Here is a 20,094-nt window from a genome sequence, read left to right on the forward strand (position 1 = left end):
AAATATCATTTAAAATCTGTTAGATCTTTAAGCATAGCAAACCCACAGGTTTTCTTATGCAATACAATGAACTTCATATTCTTCTATTTAACCTTAGGATCGATTTAGGAAAAATTTTAGTTACTAGGCGAACATGATGGTTTATTATGACCATGGATTAATGTTTTCATTGTGGGACACATTTCTCCCTATGTCGAATGAGTCCCCAGACTTCAAGCACCCAGGCCACTGGTTCTCTGGGCCTCAGGCCAGTGTCAAGATCTCCAAGAGATCTGGGAGCCAGACTAAGTCCTGGGCCAAGGCTGAGCTACATGTGCCATCTTAGGGCTCACTACACTCATCTCACTTGGCCTTCACTGCACCTCTGGGCCTACAGACTGAGCTCCTGAGACAGTAACCAGGGAGTTCTCATTTTTTATATTTCTCGCCTAGCTCAGTGGCACAGTATATGTATTTGGAATAGAACCAAACTCAACTACTCCTTGATGAACCTTTTCCTCATAATTATAAGTTCCTTAAAAAGAATTTTCAGGGAAATAGGTGTTTGTTTTTTTAAACATTGAAAATCTTTAACTTCAATCAAACGAATTTTGGGGTTTCTTGTTACTGTTGCATTCTCATTATATAAATATTTAAGAATTATGTGGGGGGATGGGCTGGGTTGTGGCTCAGCGGTAGAACGCTGCCTAGCACATATGAGGCACTGGGTTCAAGCCTCAGCACCACATAAAAATAAGTAAATAAAATAAAAGGTATTGTGTCCAACTACAACTAAAAAAATATTATAAAACAAGAAAGAAAAAAAGAATTTACGTGGGGCCAGAAGTGGGATGGATATGGATATATATATATATATATATATATATATATATATATATATATTTTTTTTTTTTTAACACAAGGAACAGAATTGCTTTGTCTTTGCTCATCGTGTCCAGACCCATCATGCAAACTCTATCCAGAAAATTAGCCACCCTACTAAATAAAATCTGCTTACAAATGTAAGTACATAAAAGCCCTAAGGAAGCTAAAATTATATTAATATATACAAAATTCATCTTGTTATAGTTATTACTTTTTACTGCGAGTTCAGAACCTGGTCTGAATTTTGCTGTTCAGCTTTCTCCCTGCAGCTTAGTGATAACTACCAATCCGAGCTGTTTCCCTGGTAACGCACGAGCCCGGTCCCTCCGCACCTCCCCCCCCCCCTCGCCGCTTCTCGCGAGAAGAGACGGCGCAGTTCTTCCGGTAACTGTAGACCAGCCAGACTCCCGGTTTGGCCTTAGCGCTTGGTTTCGCGCATGTGCAATAAGGAGTGGCGCGAGTCCACGACTTCCGGGCGAAGAACATGGTGCGTTCTCGGGGTAGTCTTTGTGCTTCCTGGACGTGGAGTCCACGCGGGCTTTGGGAGTTCCGCGCCTACTGATCTGCACGGGTTTCAGCCAAGGGAAGATACTGCTAGGCGTCCCATCACTTTTAGTGAAAGGGAGGAAAGAAACATTAGGGGTGACTAAAGTTTGTACTGAGGGATCCTGGGAGGGAAGCACTTTGCACTGGGGAGTTGTGAAGCGGACTGAAGGGCGGGAAGGGTACTGTAATATTCTCTATGGGATACGACTCCTGTAACTGGAACACGTTTTCCACTTGCCTGTTAAGTTTGAGCTTACCAGGAAAAAACAAAAAAAGGAAACATAAATCCCCATGTGAAACAAAACCGAATACACTGTCCTCTCCTCTTCCTCTGGTTCCTTTCTCACCATAGGTACCCGCCGTCTAATGTAAAACCTTGAACTTTATCAGTACACAAAATGGAGATCCCTGGCTTATATAAGTCCCAGTGCAGGGTTATTTAAGGTGGGACGTAATGAGAGCTTCTGCGTTAGGATGAAGAAAGAGTCTTCATGATTTACATGGCGTACGGAATATTTTCTCCCAAATTTGGGGTATATTGAGTTTTAATAATTTTTTAAAAACTACACCCTTGCTGTACTTGTGACATACCCCAAAAACAAAAGGTGGAATATTTGCAGACATAATAACCAACCCTTAAATTAGAAAAAAAAAAAAAGACATTTTTACTAACTAAAGTATTGAATTATTCTCTGAAAGAACAAGTCAGTTCTCTCTTGATTTCCCTGTGGTGCCAAAGAAGATGTAATTTAGGGTTCTCTTTACATGCAGTGAAACTAGATACATTTTTGGTTAGGTATTTTTAAAGATGAAGGAAAGAACAGTTTTTACTTCATGGAGGACACAAAAGTTTTTGTTTCTTAGATGGAAAAGTAGTTTCTTTTGACTTAATTCCTGTGATTTTACTTTGAATAGATGCAAGGAGAGGCAAGCCCTAGTGCTTCCCTTATTGACAGAACCATCAAGATGAGAAAAGAAACAGAAGCCAGAAAAGTGGTTTTAGCCTGGGGACTCCTAAATGTATCAGTGGCTGGAATGATATATACTGAAATGTAAGTTAATCAGCCAAAAAAGGTGAAAATTTAAGCAGCCAATGGTTGGTTCCATAGTATTTTGTATGTGTTTTGATTTTCGGAGTTTTTTGTTTTTTTAATTGAAAATACTTTCTAATTTTTTCAGGACTGGAAAATTGATTAGTTCATATTATAATGTGACTTACTGGCCCCTCTGGTATATTGGTAAGTAATTTCTAGTAAACAATCAAACTAATAAACAACAATACAATTTCAGGTAATTATGAGTCTGTGAAAAAATATTAAGTTTGGGGAAGTTGAAATTTATATTTGTTGGTCTCCTGAAATGCTGTCTCCACATTTTCAAGAATTAGTTCAGATTTCTACTCCACTGGATGCTTTCCTTAATTTCCTCACCCTTTCCTCTTCTTTTGTCTGCTTTTCCATAATCCTTGAGTATAAAGGGTCCCTTATAGATGTTAAAGTAAATTTCTTAGTCTGGACTCATTAGTCTACAATCTGCCATGAGAGCTGGTATGCAAAGTGAAAGAGCAAAGGATTTGGAATGTGCAGACCTAAATTAGAATCATGGCTCACTAACTAGATGTATAGTCTTATAAAAGTCATTTGGGCTGAGCATGGTAGCACATGCCTATAATCCCAGCACTTCTGGTGGCTGAAGCAGGAGAATCACAAGTTCAAAGCCACCCTCAGCAATTTAGCAAGGTTCTAAGCAACTTAGTCAGATGCTGACTCAAAATAAAATATAAAAAAAGGGCTGAGGATATGGTTCAGTGGTAAAACACCCCTGGGTTCAAGGTTCAATCCCTAATCCCCCCCCCCACCAAAAAAAAAAAAAAAAGAATTTGGCCTCAGACTATTGATTAATGATTAGAAGGAGGGTAAAGCTATCTCTTATACAAGGTTGTAAGGATTAGTGATAGTTTGAAACTCATTGATAATCTGTATTTCATTAGCTGTTGTCAGGTACCATTAGTTTTCAATTTTGTTGTTAATGTGCTAAAATATGGAGGGTTTTTGTCCACCCCACCCATCAACATATACCTCCTCCTTTTTAAAATAAATTATTGTTCTTTTCCAGAGCTTGCCCTTGCATCTCTCTTCAGCCTTAATGCCTTATTTGATTTTTGGAGATACTTCAAATATACTGTGGCCCCAACAAGTCTTGTAGTTAGCCCTGGACAACAAACACTTTTAGGGCTAAAAACAACTGGTGAGTATATTATATCTCTTGCAGAGGTGAGAATAAGGTTAGAAATAAATCTTTTATAAGTTAATTTTTCCTTTTCATAGACTCAGAACTAGAAGGGACTTAGAAATCCTTCTGGTTCAACTATATTGAGCAGATCTATAGTAAACTGTCTTCAGACCAATGATTATTATTCCCGTTTCTATAAATTGAATGGAACTAGCATTCAGCAACGTCATGGAAGTTTGTTCCATTGTTCAATTACAATTAAATGACTAAATCTTGCATTGAAATCAATTTCTTATTTTGAACTCTGGAAAGGGTAAACAACTAATCTGTGCCCTTTAGTAATAATATTTTATATAATTTAACAACCAGATTCTTCTGTTGCTTTCTTTCTTTTCTGAAAGAGAGGTTTGAGTTTCTTAAAATCTGTTTCATTAAAAACAAAAAAAACTTTTTAAAATACATACATGTATGTGTTCGTGTGTGCGTGTGTACACGCACGTGTGCATATGCATGTGTATAAAATTTTTTTTTCTTCTCCTTCTAGTTGTACAGACTACTCCTCCACGTGATCTGGCATCTCCCCAAATCCCCCCCTCTCCACCTTCCCCTCCAATTCAGGGTCAGAGTGTATTGAGTTATAGTCCATCTCGTTCACCTAGTACCAGTCCCAAGTTCACCACCAGTTGTATGACTGGATATAGCCCTCAACTACAAGGTCTGTCCTCAGGTGGCAGTGGTTCGTACAGCCCTGGAGTGACCTACTCACCTGTCAGCACTTACAATAAGGTAATGACACTTTTCTCTTGGTCAGTCACTTTATTTTAGAATTGGGAGGTACATTGAAAATAATGTAGTCCCACCAAGCATGGTGATACATGCCTGTAATCTCAGCTGCTTGGGAAGTTGAGGCAGGAGGATTGCAAGCTTGAGTTTCAAGCTTGTTTCAAAATAAAAAGGACTGGGGATGTAGCTCAGTGGTAAAGCACCCCTAGGTTTAATCCTGATACCTAATCAAAAGATTTTTAAACAATCTCTTAATATGAAAGAGAACTAGTGGTATAGATCAGTGGTAGAGTGCTTACTTGCATACACAAGACCCTGGATTCTATCCCCACTATCACAAATGCTATTATTAATTTGCACTAAATGTCTATAAAGTTCCTGATAATTTAAAGGGAATAGGTGGCTACTCAAAAGAATTGTACCAGGTTATATTGTCACAGAAATGTTTAAGAGTATTCATTTTATCATACCTTTGATTATCAAGTTAATCAATTTTTTATAAATTTCTGATGATAAGAAAAATGAAAATAGTCTGTTGTAGCTTAATGTATATTTTTTGCTAGGTTCTCATTCTTTACCCACTTGTCTTTTGGATGTGTACCCTCTGATTTTTTCCTCCTAAGTTGGTATTGTAACTATGGGATTTTCAAAAATATACATATAGAGATTTAAAAATTTTTAATAGTCAATTCTGTTTGTCCTCTTGTGGTTTTTTTCTTTCCTAAATTTAGAAATTTTCCTTACTTCGCCAGTTGATTTTCTCCCTTTCAGTGGTGTAATTAAGGGATTTTGCTGGGTATGGTGGTGTATAGGTAAACCCAGTAACTGGAGGAGACTGAGGCAGTTAGATCAGAAGTTTGAGGGCAGCTTCTGCAACTTAGCAAGACCCGTTTCAAAATAAAGATCTAAGATGTAGTTCAGTGGTAGTGCACGCTGTTACAAGGTTCAGTCTCCAGTACCCCACACATAAACACAAACATGTACACACACAAACACAGATGAGGATTTTATTTTATTTTTTAAATATTTATTTTTTAGTTTTAGGTGGACACAATATCTTTATTTTATTTTATTTTTATGAGGTGTTGAGGATCAAACCCAGCACCTCACGCATGCCAGGCAAGCACACTACCACTTTAGCCACATCCCCAGCCCTTTATTTTTGTTTTTGCTGAAATTTATGTTGCTCCAATTTTCATACATTATTTTCATTGTCACTGACTTGTGATTTCTCATTTATATTATATGTAATCTGGGCCATCCTGTTTCCATATGTCTCTTTGGTTCTATTTTTTATATATGTATTTATTTTTAGGTTGTAGCTGGACACAATATCTTTATTTTATTTATTTATTTTTATATGGTGCTGAGGATCGAACCCAGGCCCCTGCACACCCAGGGCCCTGCACGTGGTAGGCAAGCGCTCTACCACTGAGCCATAATCCCAGCCCCTCTTTTTGATTCTTTATGTAGCAATTTCACTGTGGATTGTCTGTATTAAGAGAGTTGACCAAAAATGTCAAATGTTGCTTTTTTGCTACAAAATCAGGTACATTGCAGCTTATATTCTGTCTGTGCAAAAAAAGTAGTAGAGATGCCTCCTACCAAAACATCAATACAATGTTTGTTTTTAATGAAGCAGTCTTTTCTTGCTCACTTTTGCTACGCAATCTTTTGCAGTCATCTTTTCTGCGTTGTACATTTTACCATATACAAATTAGATAAAAAAAAATTATAAATTAAGATTTTTCACCTTATTGTCTTTCTTGTTTTAAAATCTTAAGAAGTATATCAGGAAAGTGTCATAGTAAAAGTGACAAAGTTACACTTTTGTGATGACATATCAGAAAAACAATAAGGTGGCAATGTTACCAAAGTATAACTTTAAGGGAGAATGCATTATATTGGACAAAATGTCATTTTAAATTGATGAAGGAAATGATACATTGGGAAGATACAATAGTCACAATCTTTATATGTTGAATAATATAGCATCATAAAATATAAAGCAAAGGGGCTCAGTGGTACAGCTCTTGCCTAGCACGTGCAAAGCCCTGGGTTCAATCCTCAGCACCACATAAAAATAAATAAATAGATATTTATTTAATATGTATATTATATATATTTTATAATATATTATATATTATATACATACATGTATGTATATAATATATATAAATGTATGTATATAATATATATAAAGCAGAAATATGAAGAGATTAATAAACAGAATTATTGTAGAAGACTTTAGTATTATCAACCTATGTCCAATAAAGTAGGCAACAAATAAAGGCAAAAGATTTGAACAATGTTTAAAAAGACCACCTTGATAAATACATCGAATACTGCACCTTTCTTTTTGCAGAGTCCATGGAATTAGAAAAACTGTATTTTCTGTTAACTTTAGGGACAGAAATAATACTGTAAAAGCTCAAAAAATACAACAGGACAAATTTATTTGTGAAAATCATAAATAACCATTTAAATTCATAGAATATTAAGATGCTGATTTTTTTCCTAAAATAAAGGATAATCGATGACCAGGTGGTTTATTCTATCAGAGCAAGAAATCTATTAGCATATTCTATTCAAGAATCTGTATAAAAACTAAATTTTTCTTTTCTTTATTTCTTTATTTTTGTAGTGCTGGGGATTAAACCCAGGATTTTGCACCTTATAGACAGACAAGCACTTCTATCAGTGAGCTACACCTCCAACCCAAAACTAAATTTTTAAAAACTATTTTCTAAAAGCATCCATTTTAATATTAAATACTTTGGTTATAAACCACGTGTGGTGGTGAACACCTATAATCCCAGCAACTCAGGAGGCTGAGACAGGATGATTGCAAATTCAAGGCCAGCCTCAGCATCTTAGTGAAACTCTGTCTCAAAATACAAAATAAAAAGAACTAGGGGTGTGGCTAATGTTAGACAATGCTCAGTACTAAAACAACAAAAAACTCTTGCATTAAGTAGCTGGATATAAGGTAAATATCCAAAATCAGTAGCTTATAATCATATAAAGCATTATTTAGTTAGATCCAAGGGGATTTCAAAATTCCTATAATTGTGTATATAAACATTCCAAGATTGAGCTATAGAAGTATATAGGTCCTATATGAAAATATATTTATATTACTATTAAATATAAAAGATGCTAAATGAATAGAGAACATTAATAGAGGGGGGGAAATGCCAGGAAAGAGTTTGTTTGTTTGGTTTTTTTTTTTTTTTTAATTTTGTATTGGGGATGGAACTCAGTGCTTCACCCCTTAGCTATATCTGTGTACCTTTTATTTTTTTACTTTTATTTTAAGACAGGGTCTCCATAAGTGATTGAGGGTCTCAGTTGCTAAAGCTGGCCTGGAATTTGCAGTCCTACTGAGTCACAAGGATTGTAGGCATGTGTTACTCTGCTCCTCTGGAAGCCAGGAAAGTTTTTACTAAGAGTTAGGGTATATCCCTATAGATATTAAAGCTATAACATCTGTTTTACTTTTTTAAGTAAAATACCAAAAAATAGACCAATTAAATACAACAGTACCCAATAAATTGGGTGAAGGGGGATAGAATAGAAGTTCATTGGATTAGACAAAAGGGAATGAAGGGAAGGGATGGGGGATAGGAATAGGAAAGATAGTAGAATGAATCAGATATAACTTTCCTGTGTTCATATGTGAATAAGTGACCAGTGTAACTCCACATCAGGTACAACCTTAAGAATGGGAAGTTATACTACATGTATGTATAATATGTCAAAATACACTTGACTGTCATATATATCTAAAAAAAGAAAAATAGTACCCCAGATATAATCATAGTATATAAAAGGAATTGATATGTTAACTTAAAAAAAGAGATATCAGTGTGAAAGAGGATTAACACTTTTATTTTTGAACAGCATTAACTAATTATAAGACCTGTAATAAATTTATTATAAACTAATACGAATTGATCATGAAATGCAATAGAAAAAATTGTCAATACTTAAGCAAACAGTTAACAGGTAATATAGGTGACCAGTAATTGTATTTATAGTGTTTAATTTTGTGAGGATAAGGAAATGATAATTAAATGTACATTTATAACAAAATATTCTTATATATCAAGTAAACTAAAGTAGTACTTCTAATGGACATATAGTTATATGGTATTCCTATCTATTATTTTCTGATAGGAACATGATTTAGGGTAACATTTCATTTAATAGGTGGGAATATGTATTTTAAAAAGTTCATATTCTTTAGCCAAATAAATTTAGTTTCAGAAATCTATCCTAAAGAAAATGATCACAAATTCAAGCAAAGATGTATGTATAACAGTGTTCAATATTAACACTATTTACAATAGCCAAAACTTGCAGACAATCCAAATATACAGAATAAACATATAATAATAAATTGTTATATTTGTGTATTAAAATATATGGTAATAAAAATAATATTTTTAAGAGATACAGGAAACACTTGGGTAACTTTTTTAGAAAGTATATAAAGCCAAATAGTATTGTCTTAATTATGTAAATACAAATACATTGAAATAGCTATGTACATTTTAAAGATTTCAAAATAGAAAAGAAACATGAGAAAGGATTAAATTATTTCTGGATAGTGAGGTTATAGATATTACCTATTTTCTTCATTAAACTTTTTGAAATACCTATTACTTTTTTAAGTTTGTGTTTGCAGCAAAATTGGTAGGAAGGTACAGAGATGTCCCATAACTCCTCTTGTAAAAATACCCCTCACCAATATCAGAGTGGCATGTTTATTACAATTGAGGACCCTACATTAATTGACACATTCTATGGGTTTGGACAAATACATAATAACATATATATCCACCAGTATAGCATCATACAGAAGAAAGTCCCCTGTAGTCCACTTAATTCATCCCTCTTTCCCTCCAGATTTCTTATAACCACTGATCTTTTTATTTCCTCCATATTTTTGCCTTTTCTGGAATGTTATATATTTGAAATTACACGTATGTAGCCTTTCAGATTGGCTTCTTTCACTTAGGAATATGCATTTAAGGTTCCTCCATATCTTCATAACCTGATAGCTTGTTTCTTGAGTAACATACTCATTTACCTTCTGAAAGACATCTTGGTTGATTCCAAATTTTGGCAATTATGAATAAAGCTGCTATGAACATCCATATGCAGGTTTTTTGTATGGACATAAGTTTTGTGTAAATACGAAAGAGTACAATTACTAGATGGTTTGGTAAGAGGATGTTTAACTTTTGTAAGAAACCACCCAACTGTTGCAAAGTGACTATACCATTTTACATTCCCATCAGCAATGAATGAGAGTCCCTATTGTTCTACAACCTCACCAGCATTTGGTGTTGTGAATGTTCTAGAATTTGACCATTGAATAGGTGTGTTATTTTTTAAGTTAAAAATAAGCCATGTATTGTGGTGCATGCCTATAACTCAGTAACTTGGGAGTCTATAAGGCCAACCTTGGCAACTTTGTGGAGACCCTGTGGAAAACCAAAAGGGATTGGGATATAGCTCACTGATAAAGAACCCCTAGGTTAAAACCACAGTATAAATAAATAAAAAAGAAATAACAACAAAAATAAATTTCAGTTAAGGAAAAATAAACTAAAGTTTTTTTTTTTTTTTTTGTATAGTTGGCAGGCTTTAGTCCTTCTCCTTCTTCTCCGTACCCTACCACTGTTGGCCCAGTGGAGAGCAGCGGCTTGAGATCTCGATACCGTTCTTCACCCACTGTCTATAACTCACCTACTGACAAAGAGGACTACATGACAGACCTGCGGACTTTGGACACTTTTCTTAGAAGTGAAGAAGAGAAGCAGCATAGAGTTAAGCTGGGTACACAATTTATTTCTAATGCAAATATTTTTTGTTGTCATTGTACATAATCCTTAATGTATTGTTTTCATTATTTTGATACCTCTATGTATTTTTGTCTCTTTTGCTAATATAATTTATGTAGTTTAAGAGACAGACACATTTTGTATTGCTTTATATGTAATAATTTTATGCATTTGGAATTAGCACCCATCAAATTTTAAGAAGTTAAAATACAATAGCTTGAGATGCCTTGAGCCCTTTATCTACAGTAAGGTTAAAAGCCTTTTGTATAATGCAAGTTAAAATTTCTATTTCAAGCCGGGGCTAGGCTAGGGTTTATTGGAACACACCTATAATCCGAATTCCCAGGAGGCTGAGGCGGGAGACTCATAAGTTTGAGGCCAGCCTGGGCATCTTAGAACTTATCTCAAAATTAAAACAAAACAAAAGATCCTGGGGTGGGGGACACTGAGGGTGTAGCTTAGCAATAGAGAGCTTGACTAGCTTGTGCAAGGTCCTGAGTTTAAACCCCAGTACTGGAAAAAAAAAAAATTAAAAGTTGAGGCTATAAAATAATGTTTTGAAGCAGTGCATGGCAAAGTTTATTCAAATAATATTTGTCTCCTTTGAGGTAATCCTTTGGAATACTGATGTGACAGGGCAGATTGAGGAAGAAGTATGTATTTACCCTAAAAATGCTACTATTTTTCAGAACGTTTAAAAATTTGTCTTTTAGTATTTTCTTAAAGCCTATGTAGTTTACCTAGGAAAGGAAAGTTAGCAAATCTTAATCTATTTGTAGAGGATTTGATTATTACAAAGTCAATTATTTGAAACCAAATTAGATTATTGAACTGAGTAATGATTTTTCCCCCTCAGGAACTTTCACAGAAAGCACATTAGGTGCTAAAGCGCAGCCATGGTGAGGAAGCCAAGTTATTGGACCATGGCTCTTTGTGTCGCTTGAAATCTCTCTAGGGAGTTTTAATTTAATTCTGCCTGAGAATGCCACAAATGTCAAAGAAACAAATCAATATTATCTTATTACTTTTGATACATGCTTTTTTCATCTTTAGATTTTGAGGTATTTCAAGTCTACTGAAAATGATATAGGGTATAACACAAAACAACCTCTACACATGTTTGTGATTTTCAGACTTCATTTTATTTTTTTCCTCAACCCGTAGAAGTTTATTTAGAAGTGCTATTGTTGTTTGTAAGTGTTATTGGTGTCACTTTTAATTTTCAAGCCTGAAGAGGCCTGAGTATCTTCATTTCCCCCTAAGTTAATTGTACTGTGTGACTAGAGATTCTGATCTATATCTATTAATGTCTGGGAGTTTTCTTTTTTTCTTTCTTTTCCTCTTTCTTTTAGACTTGCTTTTAGGTTGCTATGTGGTAGCTTGGCCATTTTTTGTAAATGGTTTTTGGGTGTATTCAAAAGAATGCATAATCTCTTAATTTTGGTCCCTATATGTGTTTATTGGTTAAGGTTCTTGATAATATTCTTTCTTTTTTTTTTTTTAAAGAGAGAGTGAGAGAGGAGAGACAGAGAGAGAGAAATTTTAATATTTATTTTTTAGTTCTCGGCGGACACAACATCTTTGTTGGTATGTGGTGCTGAGGATCGAACCCGGGCCGCACGCATGCCAGGCAAGCGCGCTACCGCTGAGCCACATCTCCAGCCCTTGATAATATTCTTAAAACTCTTTATCTTACAATGTTTTTTTCTGCTTGATCTATCATTTGTTAAGAAAGTATATCAAAACCTCCCACTGATTTTCTTCAATAAAAATATTCATAATTCTGTCAGGTTGCTAAATGTATGAGATTATATTAAGTACCTATAAATTCAGAACAGTTAATTTTCTGGTGAATTGTGTCTTTTATTTTTATCTTTGCCTTAAAATCTGTTTTGTCTGATATTAACAAATTAACATTAATTTTTTTGGTTAATATTTTCCTGGTATATCTAGATCTATACCTATACTTTAAATATTCTTTTCTAAATGAATTATTACTATGTTAAATGTTACAGAGACTTTCTGATGGCATTATTCCATCTCTCTCATGTTTTTTACTGTGATAAAATTTACATAACTTAACCATTTTAAGTGTGCAATTCAGTGATAGTAAGTACAGTCACACTATTATGTTATGACCTTTAAATTTATTTGTGTCATTTTAGTTACTAAATAGCATTTTACTTCAAAAGAAAAGATAATGCTTTTTATTCTCATCAATTAGGTCATTTATTTTGATAGTTGCATTGTCCCAGGTTGGCTAGTGAGGTCCTCTTAAACTAGTTTCTGTATTATTTTTTTTTTTCTTAAATACCTTATTTTATTTATTTGTTTATTTTTAACATGGTGCTGAGGATCAAACCTGGTGCCTCACACATGCTAGGTAAGTGCTGTACCACTGAGCCACAGCCACAGCCCATTTATGTATCTTTTTTTTTTTTTAATATTTACTTTTTAGCTTTCGGTGGACACAACATCTTTATTTATTTATTTATTTATTTTTATGTGGTGCTGAGGATCGAACCCGGCGCCCCGTGCTTGCCAGGCGAGCACGTTACCACTTGAGCCACATCCCCAGCCCTGCATTTATGTATCTTTTGACATGGCATTCTTTGAGTACTTTTTCCCCTCTGATAGTTTCTAGTATCACAAAATATTCCAGACTCATCCTTTACTTTCCCTGGCTAATTCTGGAATTATTCTCTTTACCTCAGAAGTCCAAATTTCTTTAGTGAAGAATGATATTTAGAGGTGAATAGCTAGGTTCTTGGTGTGACCACTATTGTTACTGAGTATCAGTACTCTAGGTTCTTAGAACATACAGCTAGAAAATAGCTTATATTTATACCTTAATTCCAATTCACCTACAAAGGGTTTCTCCTAGTCCCTCCCTTTCCCTATCCATAACTCCTTTCTCCATTAGTGAGAAACTAGGTGCTCAGTGTCTCTCACTCATGTGCCCACACACATATACTTTTCTGCTAAAGCATTTGAAAAAAAAGTTGTGAGCCCCCTGCCACTTCATTCTTGAATATATCACATGCATCTTCTAAGAACATGGATATTTTCCTTTATAACTACAATATGATTATCTTTCTTGAAATACTTCTTTACTCATAGACACATTAATCCAGTTATCTTAATAATAACTTTTGTAACTTTTTCTTTACTGACGAAGGATCACATTACATTTAGTTATCATGTTCCTTTTGTCCTTTTTTTTTTTTTTTGGTACACAGATTGAAACCAGAGGGGCTTAACCACTGAGCCACATCCCCAGTCCCCTTTTTTTAAAAAAAAATTTTGAGACAGTTCTCACTAAGTTACTTTAAAACGTGTAATCCTCCTGCCTCAGCTTCCTCAGTCCCTCGTATTACAGGCATGCACCACTATGCCTGGCCCTTTTGTCTTCTTTAATCTAGAAATTTGCATGTTTGCTTTGGAATTATATGTTTGTCTTCTATGACATTAGTATTTTGAAGAGGTCGTGCTGTTGTTTTGCAAATTTGGGTTTGTATAATCATTTTCTCATTGTTAGATTCAGGTTAAATATTTTCTGGTAGGCATTCAGTTTAGGTGGTGACATGTCTTCAGTGTTTCCCATCAGAAAATACAAGATAGCATTTTGTCCCTTCCTTGGTAATATAAAATTGGATCCTTTTATCTCCTGTTCATCTAGTGACTGTAGCTTGCCTTAGTGGGTTAATACAATGATGGTTGCAAAATGAAATACTAGAATTTCTGTATTTTCCTTTCTTTTATGTTGACTAGTTTGGCATTCTCTAAAGAACAACTCTGTTTTGCCTCTGAGCTTACTTTACTTATTTTAGTTACTTTGGTTGTGTGTTTTTTAACTCATTGAATCTTTTTTTTTTTTTTTTTTAATATACTGGAGATTGAATCTAGGGGCACTTAACTACTGAGCCACATCCCTAGCCCTTTTTATTTTTTGTTTGAGACAAGGTCTCACTAAGTTCCTGAGACTAACTTTGGGCTGGAGGTCCTCCTGCCTCAGCCTCCCTCCTGGGATTATAGGCGTGTGTCATAAAATTTTTAAAGTTTAGTTGGGTGTGTTTTTGTTTTGTTTTTCATTTTTTAGTCTTATTTGGTTCTTTTCAAATATGTCTGATTTTTATAGAGTGTCTTGATTTTAGTTTCTCTATTTCAAAAGTTCTTGGAAGTTAACTACTGACACTTTTGTCTTTTTGCCTATTTTGCTTGGAGGCTTGTTCCCTAGTGATTTGTGTGGTTTTTGTTTGTTTTGGTAAGAAAAACCTTATTTTTCAGTAGTTTTATTAGTGCTTTGCCTAATAAAAGGCTAGATGGAAATTCAGATGTGTATGTATATATTTGTGTGGTATTGGGGATTGAGGCCAGGATCTTACCCATGCTGGGCAAGTGCTTAACCATGAATTACATCCCTAGCCCTTCAAGTTCACGTTTTTCACAGAAAGCTTGATTATCATTTTTTTAAAGTTAATATTCAAAATGATTAATCAAAACAGGATAACCTTTTATGCTGCATCATGACCATATTTCTTACCTTCCTATTCTATTTCCTACTTGGAAATGAGTTACACGTGAAGTATGATATTTCTTCACATAACTAAATTTTTATGCCATCATGAAACACTACATTCATCATGGCACAAAACTGGCCAGCCCTTAAGGTGAATTGAAATGTTGCCCCATTTCTCTTTCATGATTTCTCATCATTTGTGTGTATAAACATCACAGGAAAACCAATTTTAACGTTTTGTAGTCACTCATCTTAAAACTTTTTTAAGGCAAAAAAAAAAAGTTTCTATTTGTGATTTTTATGTGTGAGTATAAATTCTTAGTTGATGTTACTGATATCTGTGGAACTAAAAAAAAAAAGCCCTAGTATATTTGTCACTGGAAACTTGTTTATTTATTCAGTCACTGTGTTAGGTGCTAGTAGAAAAAATACTCCCTGCCCTCAGGGAACTCAGATTCTCTTTGAGAAATCAGACTGATTATAACTCTCAAGTGTGATGAGTACTCTGTATAATTAAGCCTCTGAAGGAGTAGATTCCTAAATGTAGATTTTTTTTTTTTTTAAACATTTATTTACTTTTCTTAGTTCTCGGCAGACACAACATCTTCGTTTTTTGTATGTGGTGCTGGGGATTGAACCCGGGCCGCACGCATGCGAGGCGAGCGCGCTACCGCTTGAGCCACATCCCCAGCCCCTAAATGTAGATTTTTTAAAATATTTTTTTAGTTGTAGATGGGCACAATATCTTTATTTTATTTATTTATTTTTATGTGGTGCTGAGGATCGAACCCAGTGGCTCATGTGTGAAGGTAAGTGCTCTATCACTGAGCCACAACCCCAGCCCCTAAACGTAAATTTTTTGACACTTCCTAAAAGTAAATTTATAAATTTTGTTATAAATATAGAAGTGTAATCTGCAGATAGTCTTTTAATCAACACAGGAATGGTAAGTAAAATAGGCTAGTAAATAAAACACAGTGCAGGGATGAGTAAGTTTAGCCCATAGCTCAGAGAGTAGTCTATTAATAGGAGGTTGTAGTCATTCCATTTAGCAGGGGCTTCTAAAAATCAGGTGAAAAACTTGTTTAACCTGTTTATTTGCTGGAGAAATTTGTTTCTCACTGAATCATTTAAAAGTCTTACAGAATGAAACAAGCTTAATTTTACAACAAATATAAACATTTCCAATCACTTATAATTATTATGGTTCTTAAGTTGATAATGCTCAGAAAATGTTCTTTTTAATTTTTAACATAAGAAATGCATGCTCTCTAAAGAGAAGATAATGTTGGGGAGCAGGGAAGAAGAAATGCTTTATGAGGGTCTGTCTTCTAATTCTTTGTCATTACCTAGCTATATGACTGCCCAGTGTTTGAGGATAACAATCAGATGTAAAAATTACAACAGACTTAAATTATTTCAATTTCTTATTGTAGGAAGCCCAGATTCTACGTCTCCTTCTACTAGTCCTACTTTCTGGAACTATAGTCGTTCTATGGGGGATTATGCACAAACTTTAAAGAAATTTCAGTATCAACTTGCCTGTAGGTCTCAGGCCCCATGTGCTAACAAAGATGAAGCTGATCTCAGTTCTAAACAAGCTGCAGAAGAGGTAAATGGAAAATTAAAATGACAATATTTATGATTTCCAGATCGCTAGAAAGTTGTCTACTCCTGGATCGTTTTTTTTTTTTATAATCTCCACTTTTGCTAGATAGAACTATAAATCTGGCACTCATTAAACAGTGGAAAGGCTCCTGTTTTACTTTGTGTACCAAAAACTAAATTATGTTGTACATTTTTACTCTTCATGACACATAGTTGACATTAAGGCTCTGCCTAAAATTTTTTTTTACTTACATTATAGAAAGCCTCTCAGGTATCTAATTGTACTTAACATATACCAGACTCTTGGTTTCAAAATACATTTGAATTAGAACATTTGGCGTTCTGTAACTTTATCAGTTTAGTACCAAACATGGGATTTTTATTTTGTTCTTAAAAGCAAGAAAAGTGTTCTTTAAACTTACCAACATAAGGAACTTTAAAAGATATATTTGTGTGTGAATAATAGCCATGAGAGAATAAGTTTTAAATTATGGAATATTAATTAAATGAATATTGATGTTTTGGAAGTTTTTTTCAAACTTCAAATATTTTTGAAGGTGCAGGAAAGAAGAATGATTTTTGGCAAGATTTTTCCTCACTGTTTATCTTAAACATATGTTTAATAGGTTTGGGCAAGAGTGACTATGAATAGACAACTTCTTGATCACATGGATTCTTGGACAGCTAAGTTTAGAAATGTAAGTTCTGACATTACTGTTAGGACATATTTGTCTCTTCATATGCAAAGTGTCTATCAGAGTCAATTATTAGAATGTTAACATTAATTGTTATTAAAAGTATAATATGAATGGTACATACATAAGAATAAATATGACGTTCACCTTATGCTGTTGGTTTTCATCAGTGCATTTAGAGAAGATAAATAGTATATTTAACCATGAGGATCCTCTTTCCTTTTCCAATTTTTCAGTTGTATTTTCCAGAAAACTTTTCTGTCATTCTATTATGTACCTAGAATTGTGAGGGAAACAATTAAGAGGAACCTTGTCCTCAGAAAATTTAACATTTAGATGACATATCCTTGAAGATACTTCAGAATATATAATTTCATTGATTTCTGTACAGAAGAGCCCTCTAATCTTTGGCCTGTAGGTCAATTCTCCTATATCCAGAGGGGATTAGTTTCTGTTTTCAACCCTGTCCTTTTGCCCCACTCTCTGTAGCACTTGTATGTTCCAGGTTCTATGGGTGCCTTAACCCCTCCTTCACTACAGGTAGCTTTACTATATTTTAAAGTAGTGGCGGCGGCTGCTGCATCTTTAAACAATCATCCAGCTTCTCTCCATCTTCGAGAACTATATCAAAATAACTTGTACTCAGTTTTTATTCACTTACTATAATTTTTTTTAAATATTTATTTTTTAGTTGCAGTTGGGCACAATACCTTTATTTTATGGATTTATTTTTATGTGGTGCTGAGGATCGAACCCAGGGCCTTGCACATGCTAGGCGAGCACTCTCCCACTGAGCCACAACCTCATCCATTTGCATATTTAACTCTAGACTTCAGGTAGCAGCTACTTTCAATCTTTTTCACTGTACTTTATGGTTCTGTTAATATTCAAACCAATAAAAAATTCTTGCTTGTAAAAATGAAAATAATTATTGGAGAAATATTTTTGAATTATGTATAAAAAATATATACCTTATTTCTTCTTAGTGGATCAATGAGACAATATTGGTGCCACTTGTACAAGAGATTGAGTCTGTCAGCACCCAGATGAGAAGAATGGGTTGTCCGGAGCTACAAATAGGAGGTATGTGCAGTAGAGTTCAGCATTTCATTTACTTTCAATAAATCAGCCAAGTGGAAACTACCTTCTTATAATGGCCTATTAAAAACTTCCTTTGTTATCTTCAGGTGAAGAAAACTAAATTACTATAATATGATTTTTTAAAAATGTAACAGCTTTATATAATTTGACTACCATATAGTTAGCACATTTTAAATGTGCAGTCCAGCAGTTTGGGTTATACAACTATCTCCACTATCAATTTTAGAATATTTTATTACCCAAAAAAGAAATTCTACACCCCAATAGCAGTCACCCCTATTTTGTACATTTTCTCCAGCCCTTTGCAAGTATCAGTCTATTTTCTGTCTATGGGTAGGCCTGTTTGGGATATTTCATTTAAATGGTGTCATACAATGTGTGGTTCTTTGTGACTGGTTTCTTTCACATATGTTCTTATGTTCTCAATGTTTATATATGTGGTTGTATTTATCAGTACTTCATTTCTTCATGTGGCCAAGTGGTATTCAAAATGCATCTTCTATATTTTATTTATTCATTCATTAGTTGATAGGTATTTGGATTGTTTCCATTTTGCCTACTATGAATAACGCTGTTGCGAACAGCCCTGTGCAAGTGTTTATGTGGACATAAGTCACTACTTAAAAAGTAGGCTGAGTGCTGTGGTGCATACTGGTAATCCCAGCAGCTAGGAAGGCTAAGGCAGGAGGGTGGCAAATTCAAGACCAACCTCAACAACTTAGTAAGGTCCTAAGCAATTTAGTGAGACACTGTCTCAAAATAAAAAGTGACTGGGAATGTAGCTCAGTGGTAAAGCATCTGGGTTTGATTCTCAGTTCCAAAAAAAATAAAACTCTCTGGGTATTATAGCACACACCTGTAATCCCAGTGACTCAGAGGGCTTAGTCAAGAGGATCACAAGTTTGAGGACAGCCTCAGCAATTTAGAAAGATCCTGTCTGAAAATAAAAAATAAAAAGGGCTGGGGATGTAGCTCAGGGGTAAAACATCCGTGGGTCCAATTCCCAGTACCTAAATAAATAAATAGATAACAAACTAAGGTACTTTGTGATATAATTTGCCTGAAAAATATATATTACACTTATTTACCATTAAGCAACTAGATTTCAAAATGAAAAATGAATATTTTAGCCAGCTCCTTCTATAGATTAAATTTCTCCTTGAAATATAATATTTAGGATTATGCATTAGCACTCATTTACACTGAACATCTTTTATTCAATCTTTATTCTTTGGACTAAAAATAGAAATGTGCATTCCTGAAGTATTTATTCAGTATCCAGATATTTCATATGTAATTAACACATGTTCTTATTGCTTGGAAGCTGGTATTGCTCCATTTTCTGGATGAGGCTACTGAGACCCAGAGAGGTTAAATAAATTACCTAGCACACAGAGCAGTGATTTGGGGTCAGACCTCTCTGGCTCCAAGGCCAGAATGAATAATTTCTTGGTCTTGGTAATGTTAGTGAATCTATGCTTAATCCATTTTGGTGGGTGGGCAGAGGTACTGGGGATTAAACCAGGGGCGCTTAACCACTGAGCCACATCCTCAGCTCTTTTTTATATTTTATTTAGAGACAGGGTCTTGCTGAGTTGCTCAGAGTCTCACTAAGTTGCTAAGGCTGTCTTTGAACTTGCCATTCTCCTGTCTCAGCCTCCTAAGCTGCTAGGATTACAGATATTTGCCTCCAGGCCCCGCTGGAGCTTTCTTTATGAGTTATAAAGATAGATATGTATCACAATATGTTACTACTGTGATGGGCTTGTTAAAAAATAAAATTACGGGGTGGAGATGTGGCTCAAACAGTAGCACGCTCGCCTGGCGGCCCGGGTTCGATCCTCAGCACCACATACAAACAAAGATGTTGTGTCCACTGAAAACTAAAAAATAA

General features: G+C 34.6%; 1 protein-coding gene across 2 annotated transcripts in view; it reads left to right on the forward strand.

Annotated features, from left to right (window-relative positions):
* The first annotated feature begins 1,325 nt into the window (after nucleotides 1-1,325).
* The window catches only part of Tmem209 (transmembrane protein 209), a 33,638-nt gene continuing 14,869 nt past the window's right edge, over nucleotides 1,326-20,094 (forward strand). The window contains exons 1-9 of one of the 2 annotated variants that reach the window (XM_026392796.2): nucleotides 1,326-1,351; nucleotides 2,326-2,462; nucleotides 2,590-2,648; nucleotides 3,526-3,657; nucleotides 4,187-4,428; nucleotides 10,071-10,272; nucleotides 16,233-16,408; nucleotides 17,031-17,102; nucleotides 18,086-18,182. In XM_026392796.2, coding sequence (XP_026248581.1) covers nucleotides 1,349-1,351; nucleotides 2,326-2,462; nucleotides 2,590-2,648; nucleotides 3,526-3,657; nucleotides 4,187-4,428; nucleotides 10,071-10,272; nucleotides 16,233-16,408; nucleotides 17,031-17,102; nucleotides 18,086-18,182 — 1,120 coding nt within the window. In that variant the 5' untranslated portion in view covers nucleotides 1,326-1,348. Of the gene's footprint in view, nucleotides 1,352-1,463; nucleotides 1,507-2,325; nucleotides 2,463-2,589; nucleotides 2,649-3,525; nucleotides 3,658-4,186; nucleotides 4,429-10,070; nucleotides 10,273-16,232; nucleotides 16,409-17,030; nucleotides 17,103-18,085; nucleotides 18,183-20,094 lie in introns of those variants that run through there. The other variant, XM_026392797.2, reaches the window with a different exon arrangement.

This window comes from Urocitellus parryii, chromosome 3, assembly GCF_045843805.1.
Source record: "Urocitellus parryii isolate mUroPar1 chromosome 3, mUroPar1.hap1, whole genome shotgun sequence".
In the NCBI taxonomy this organism is placed as follows: domain Eukaryota; kingdom Metazoa; phylum Chordata; class Mammalia; order Rodentia; family Sciuridae; genus Urocitellus; species Urocitellus parryii.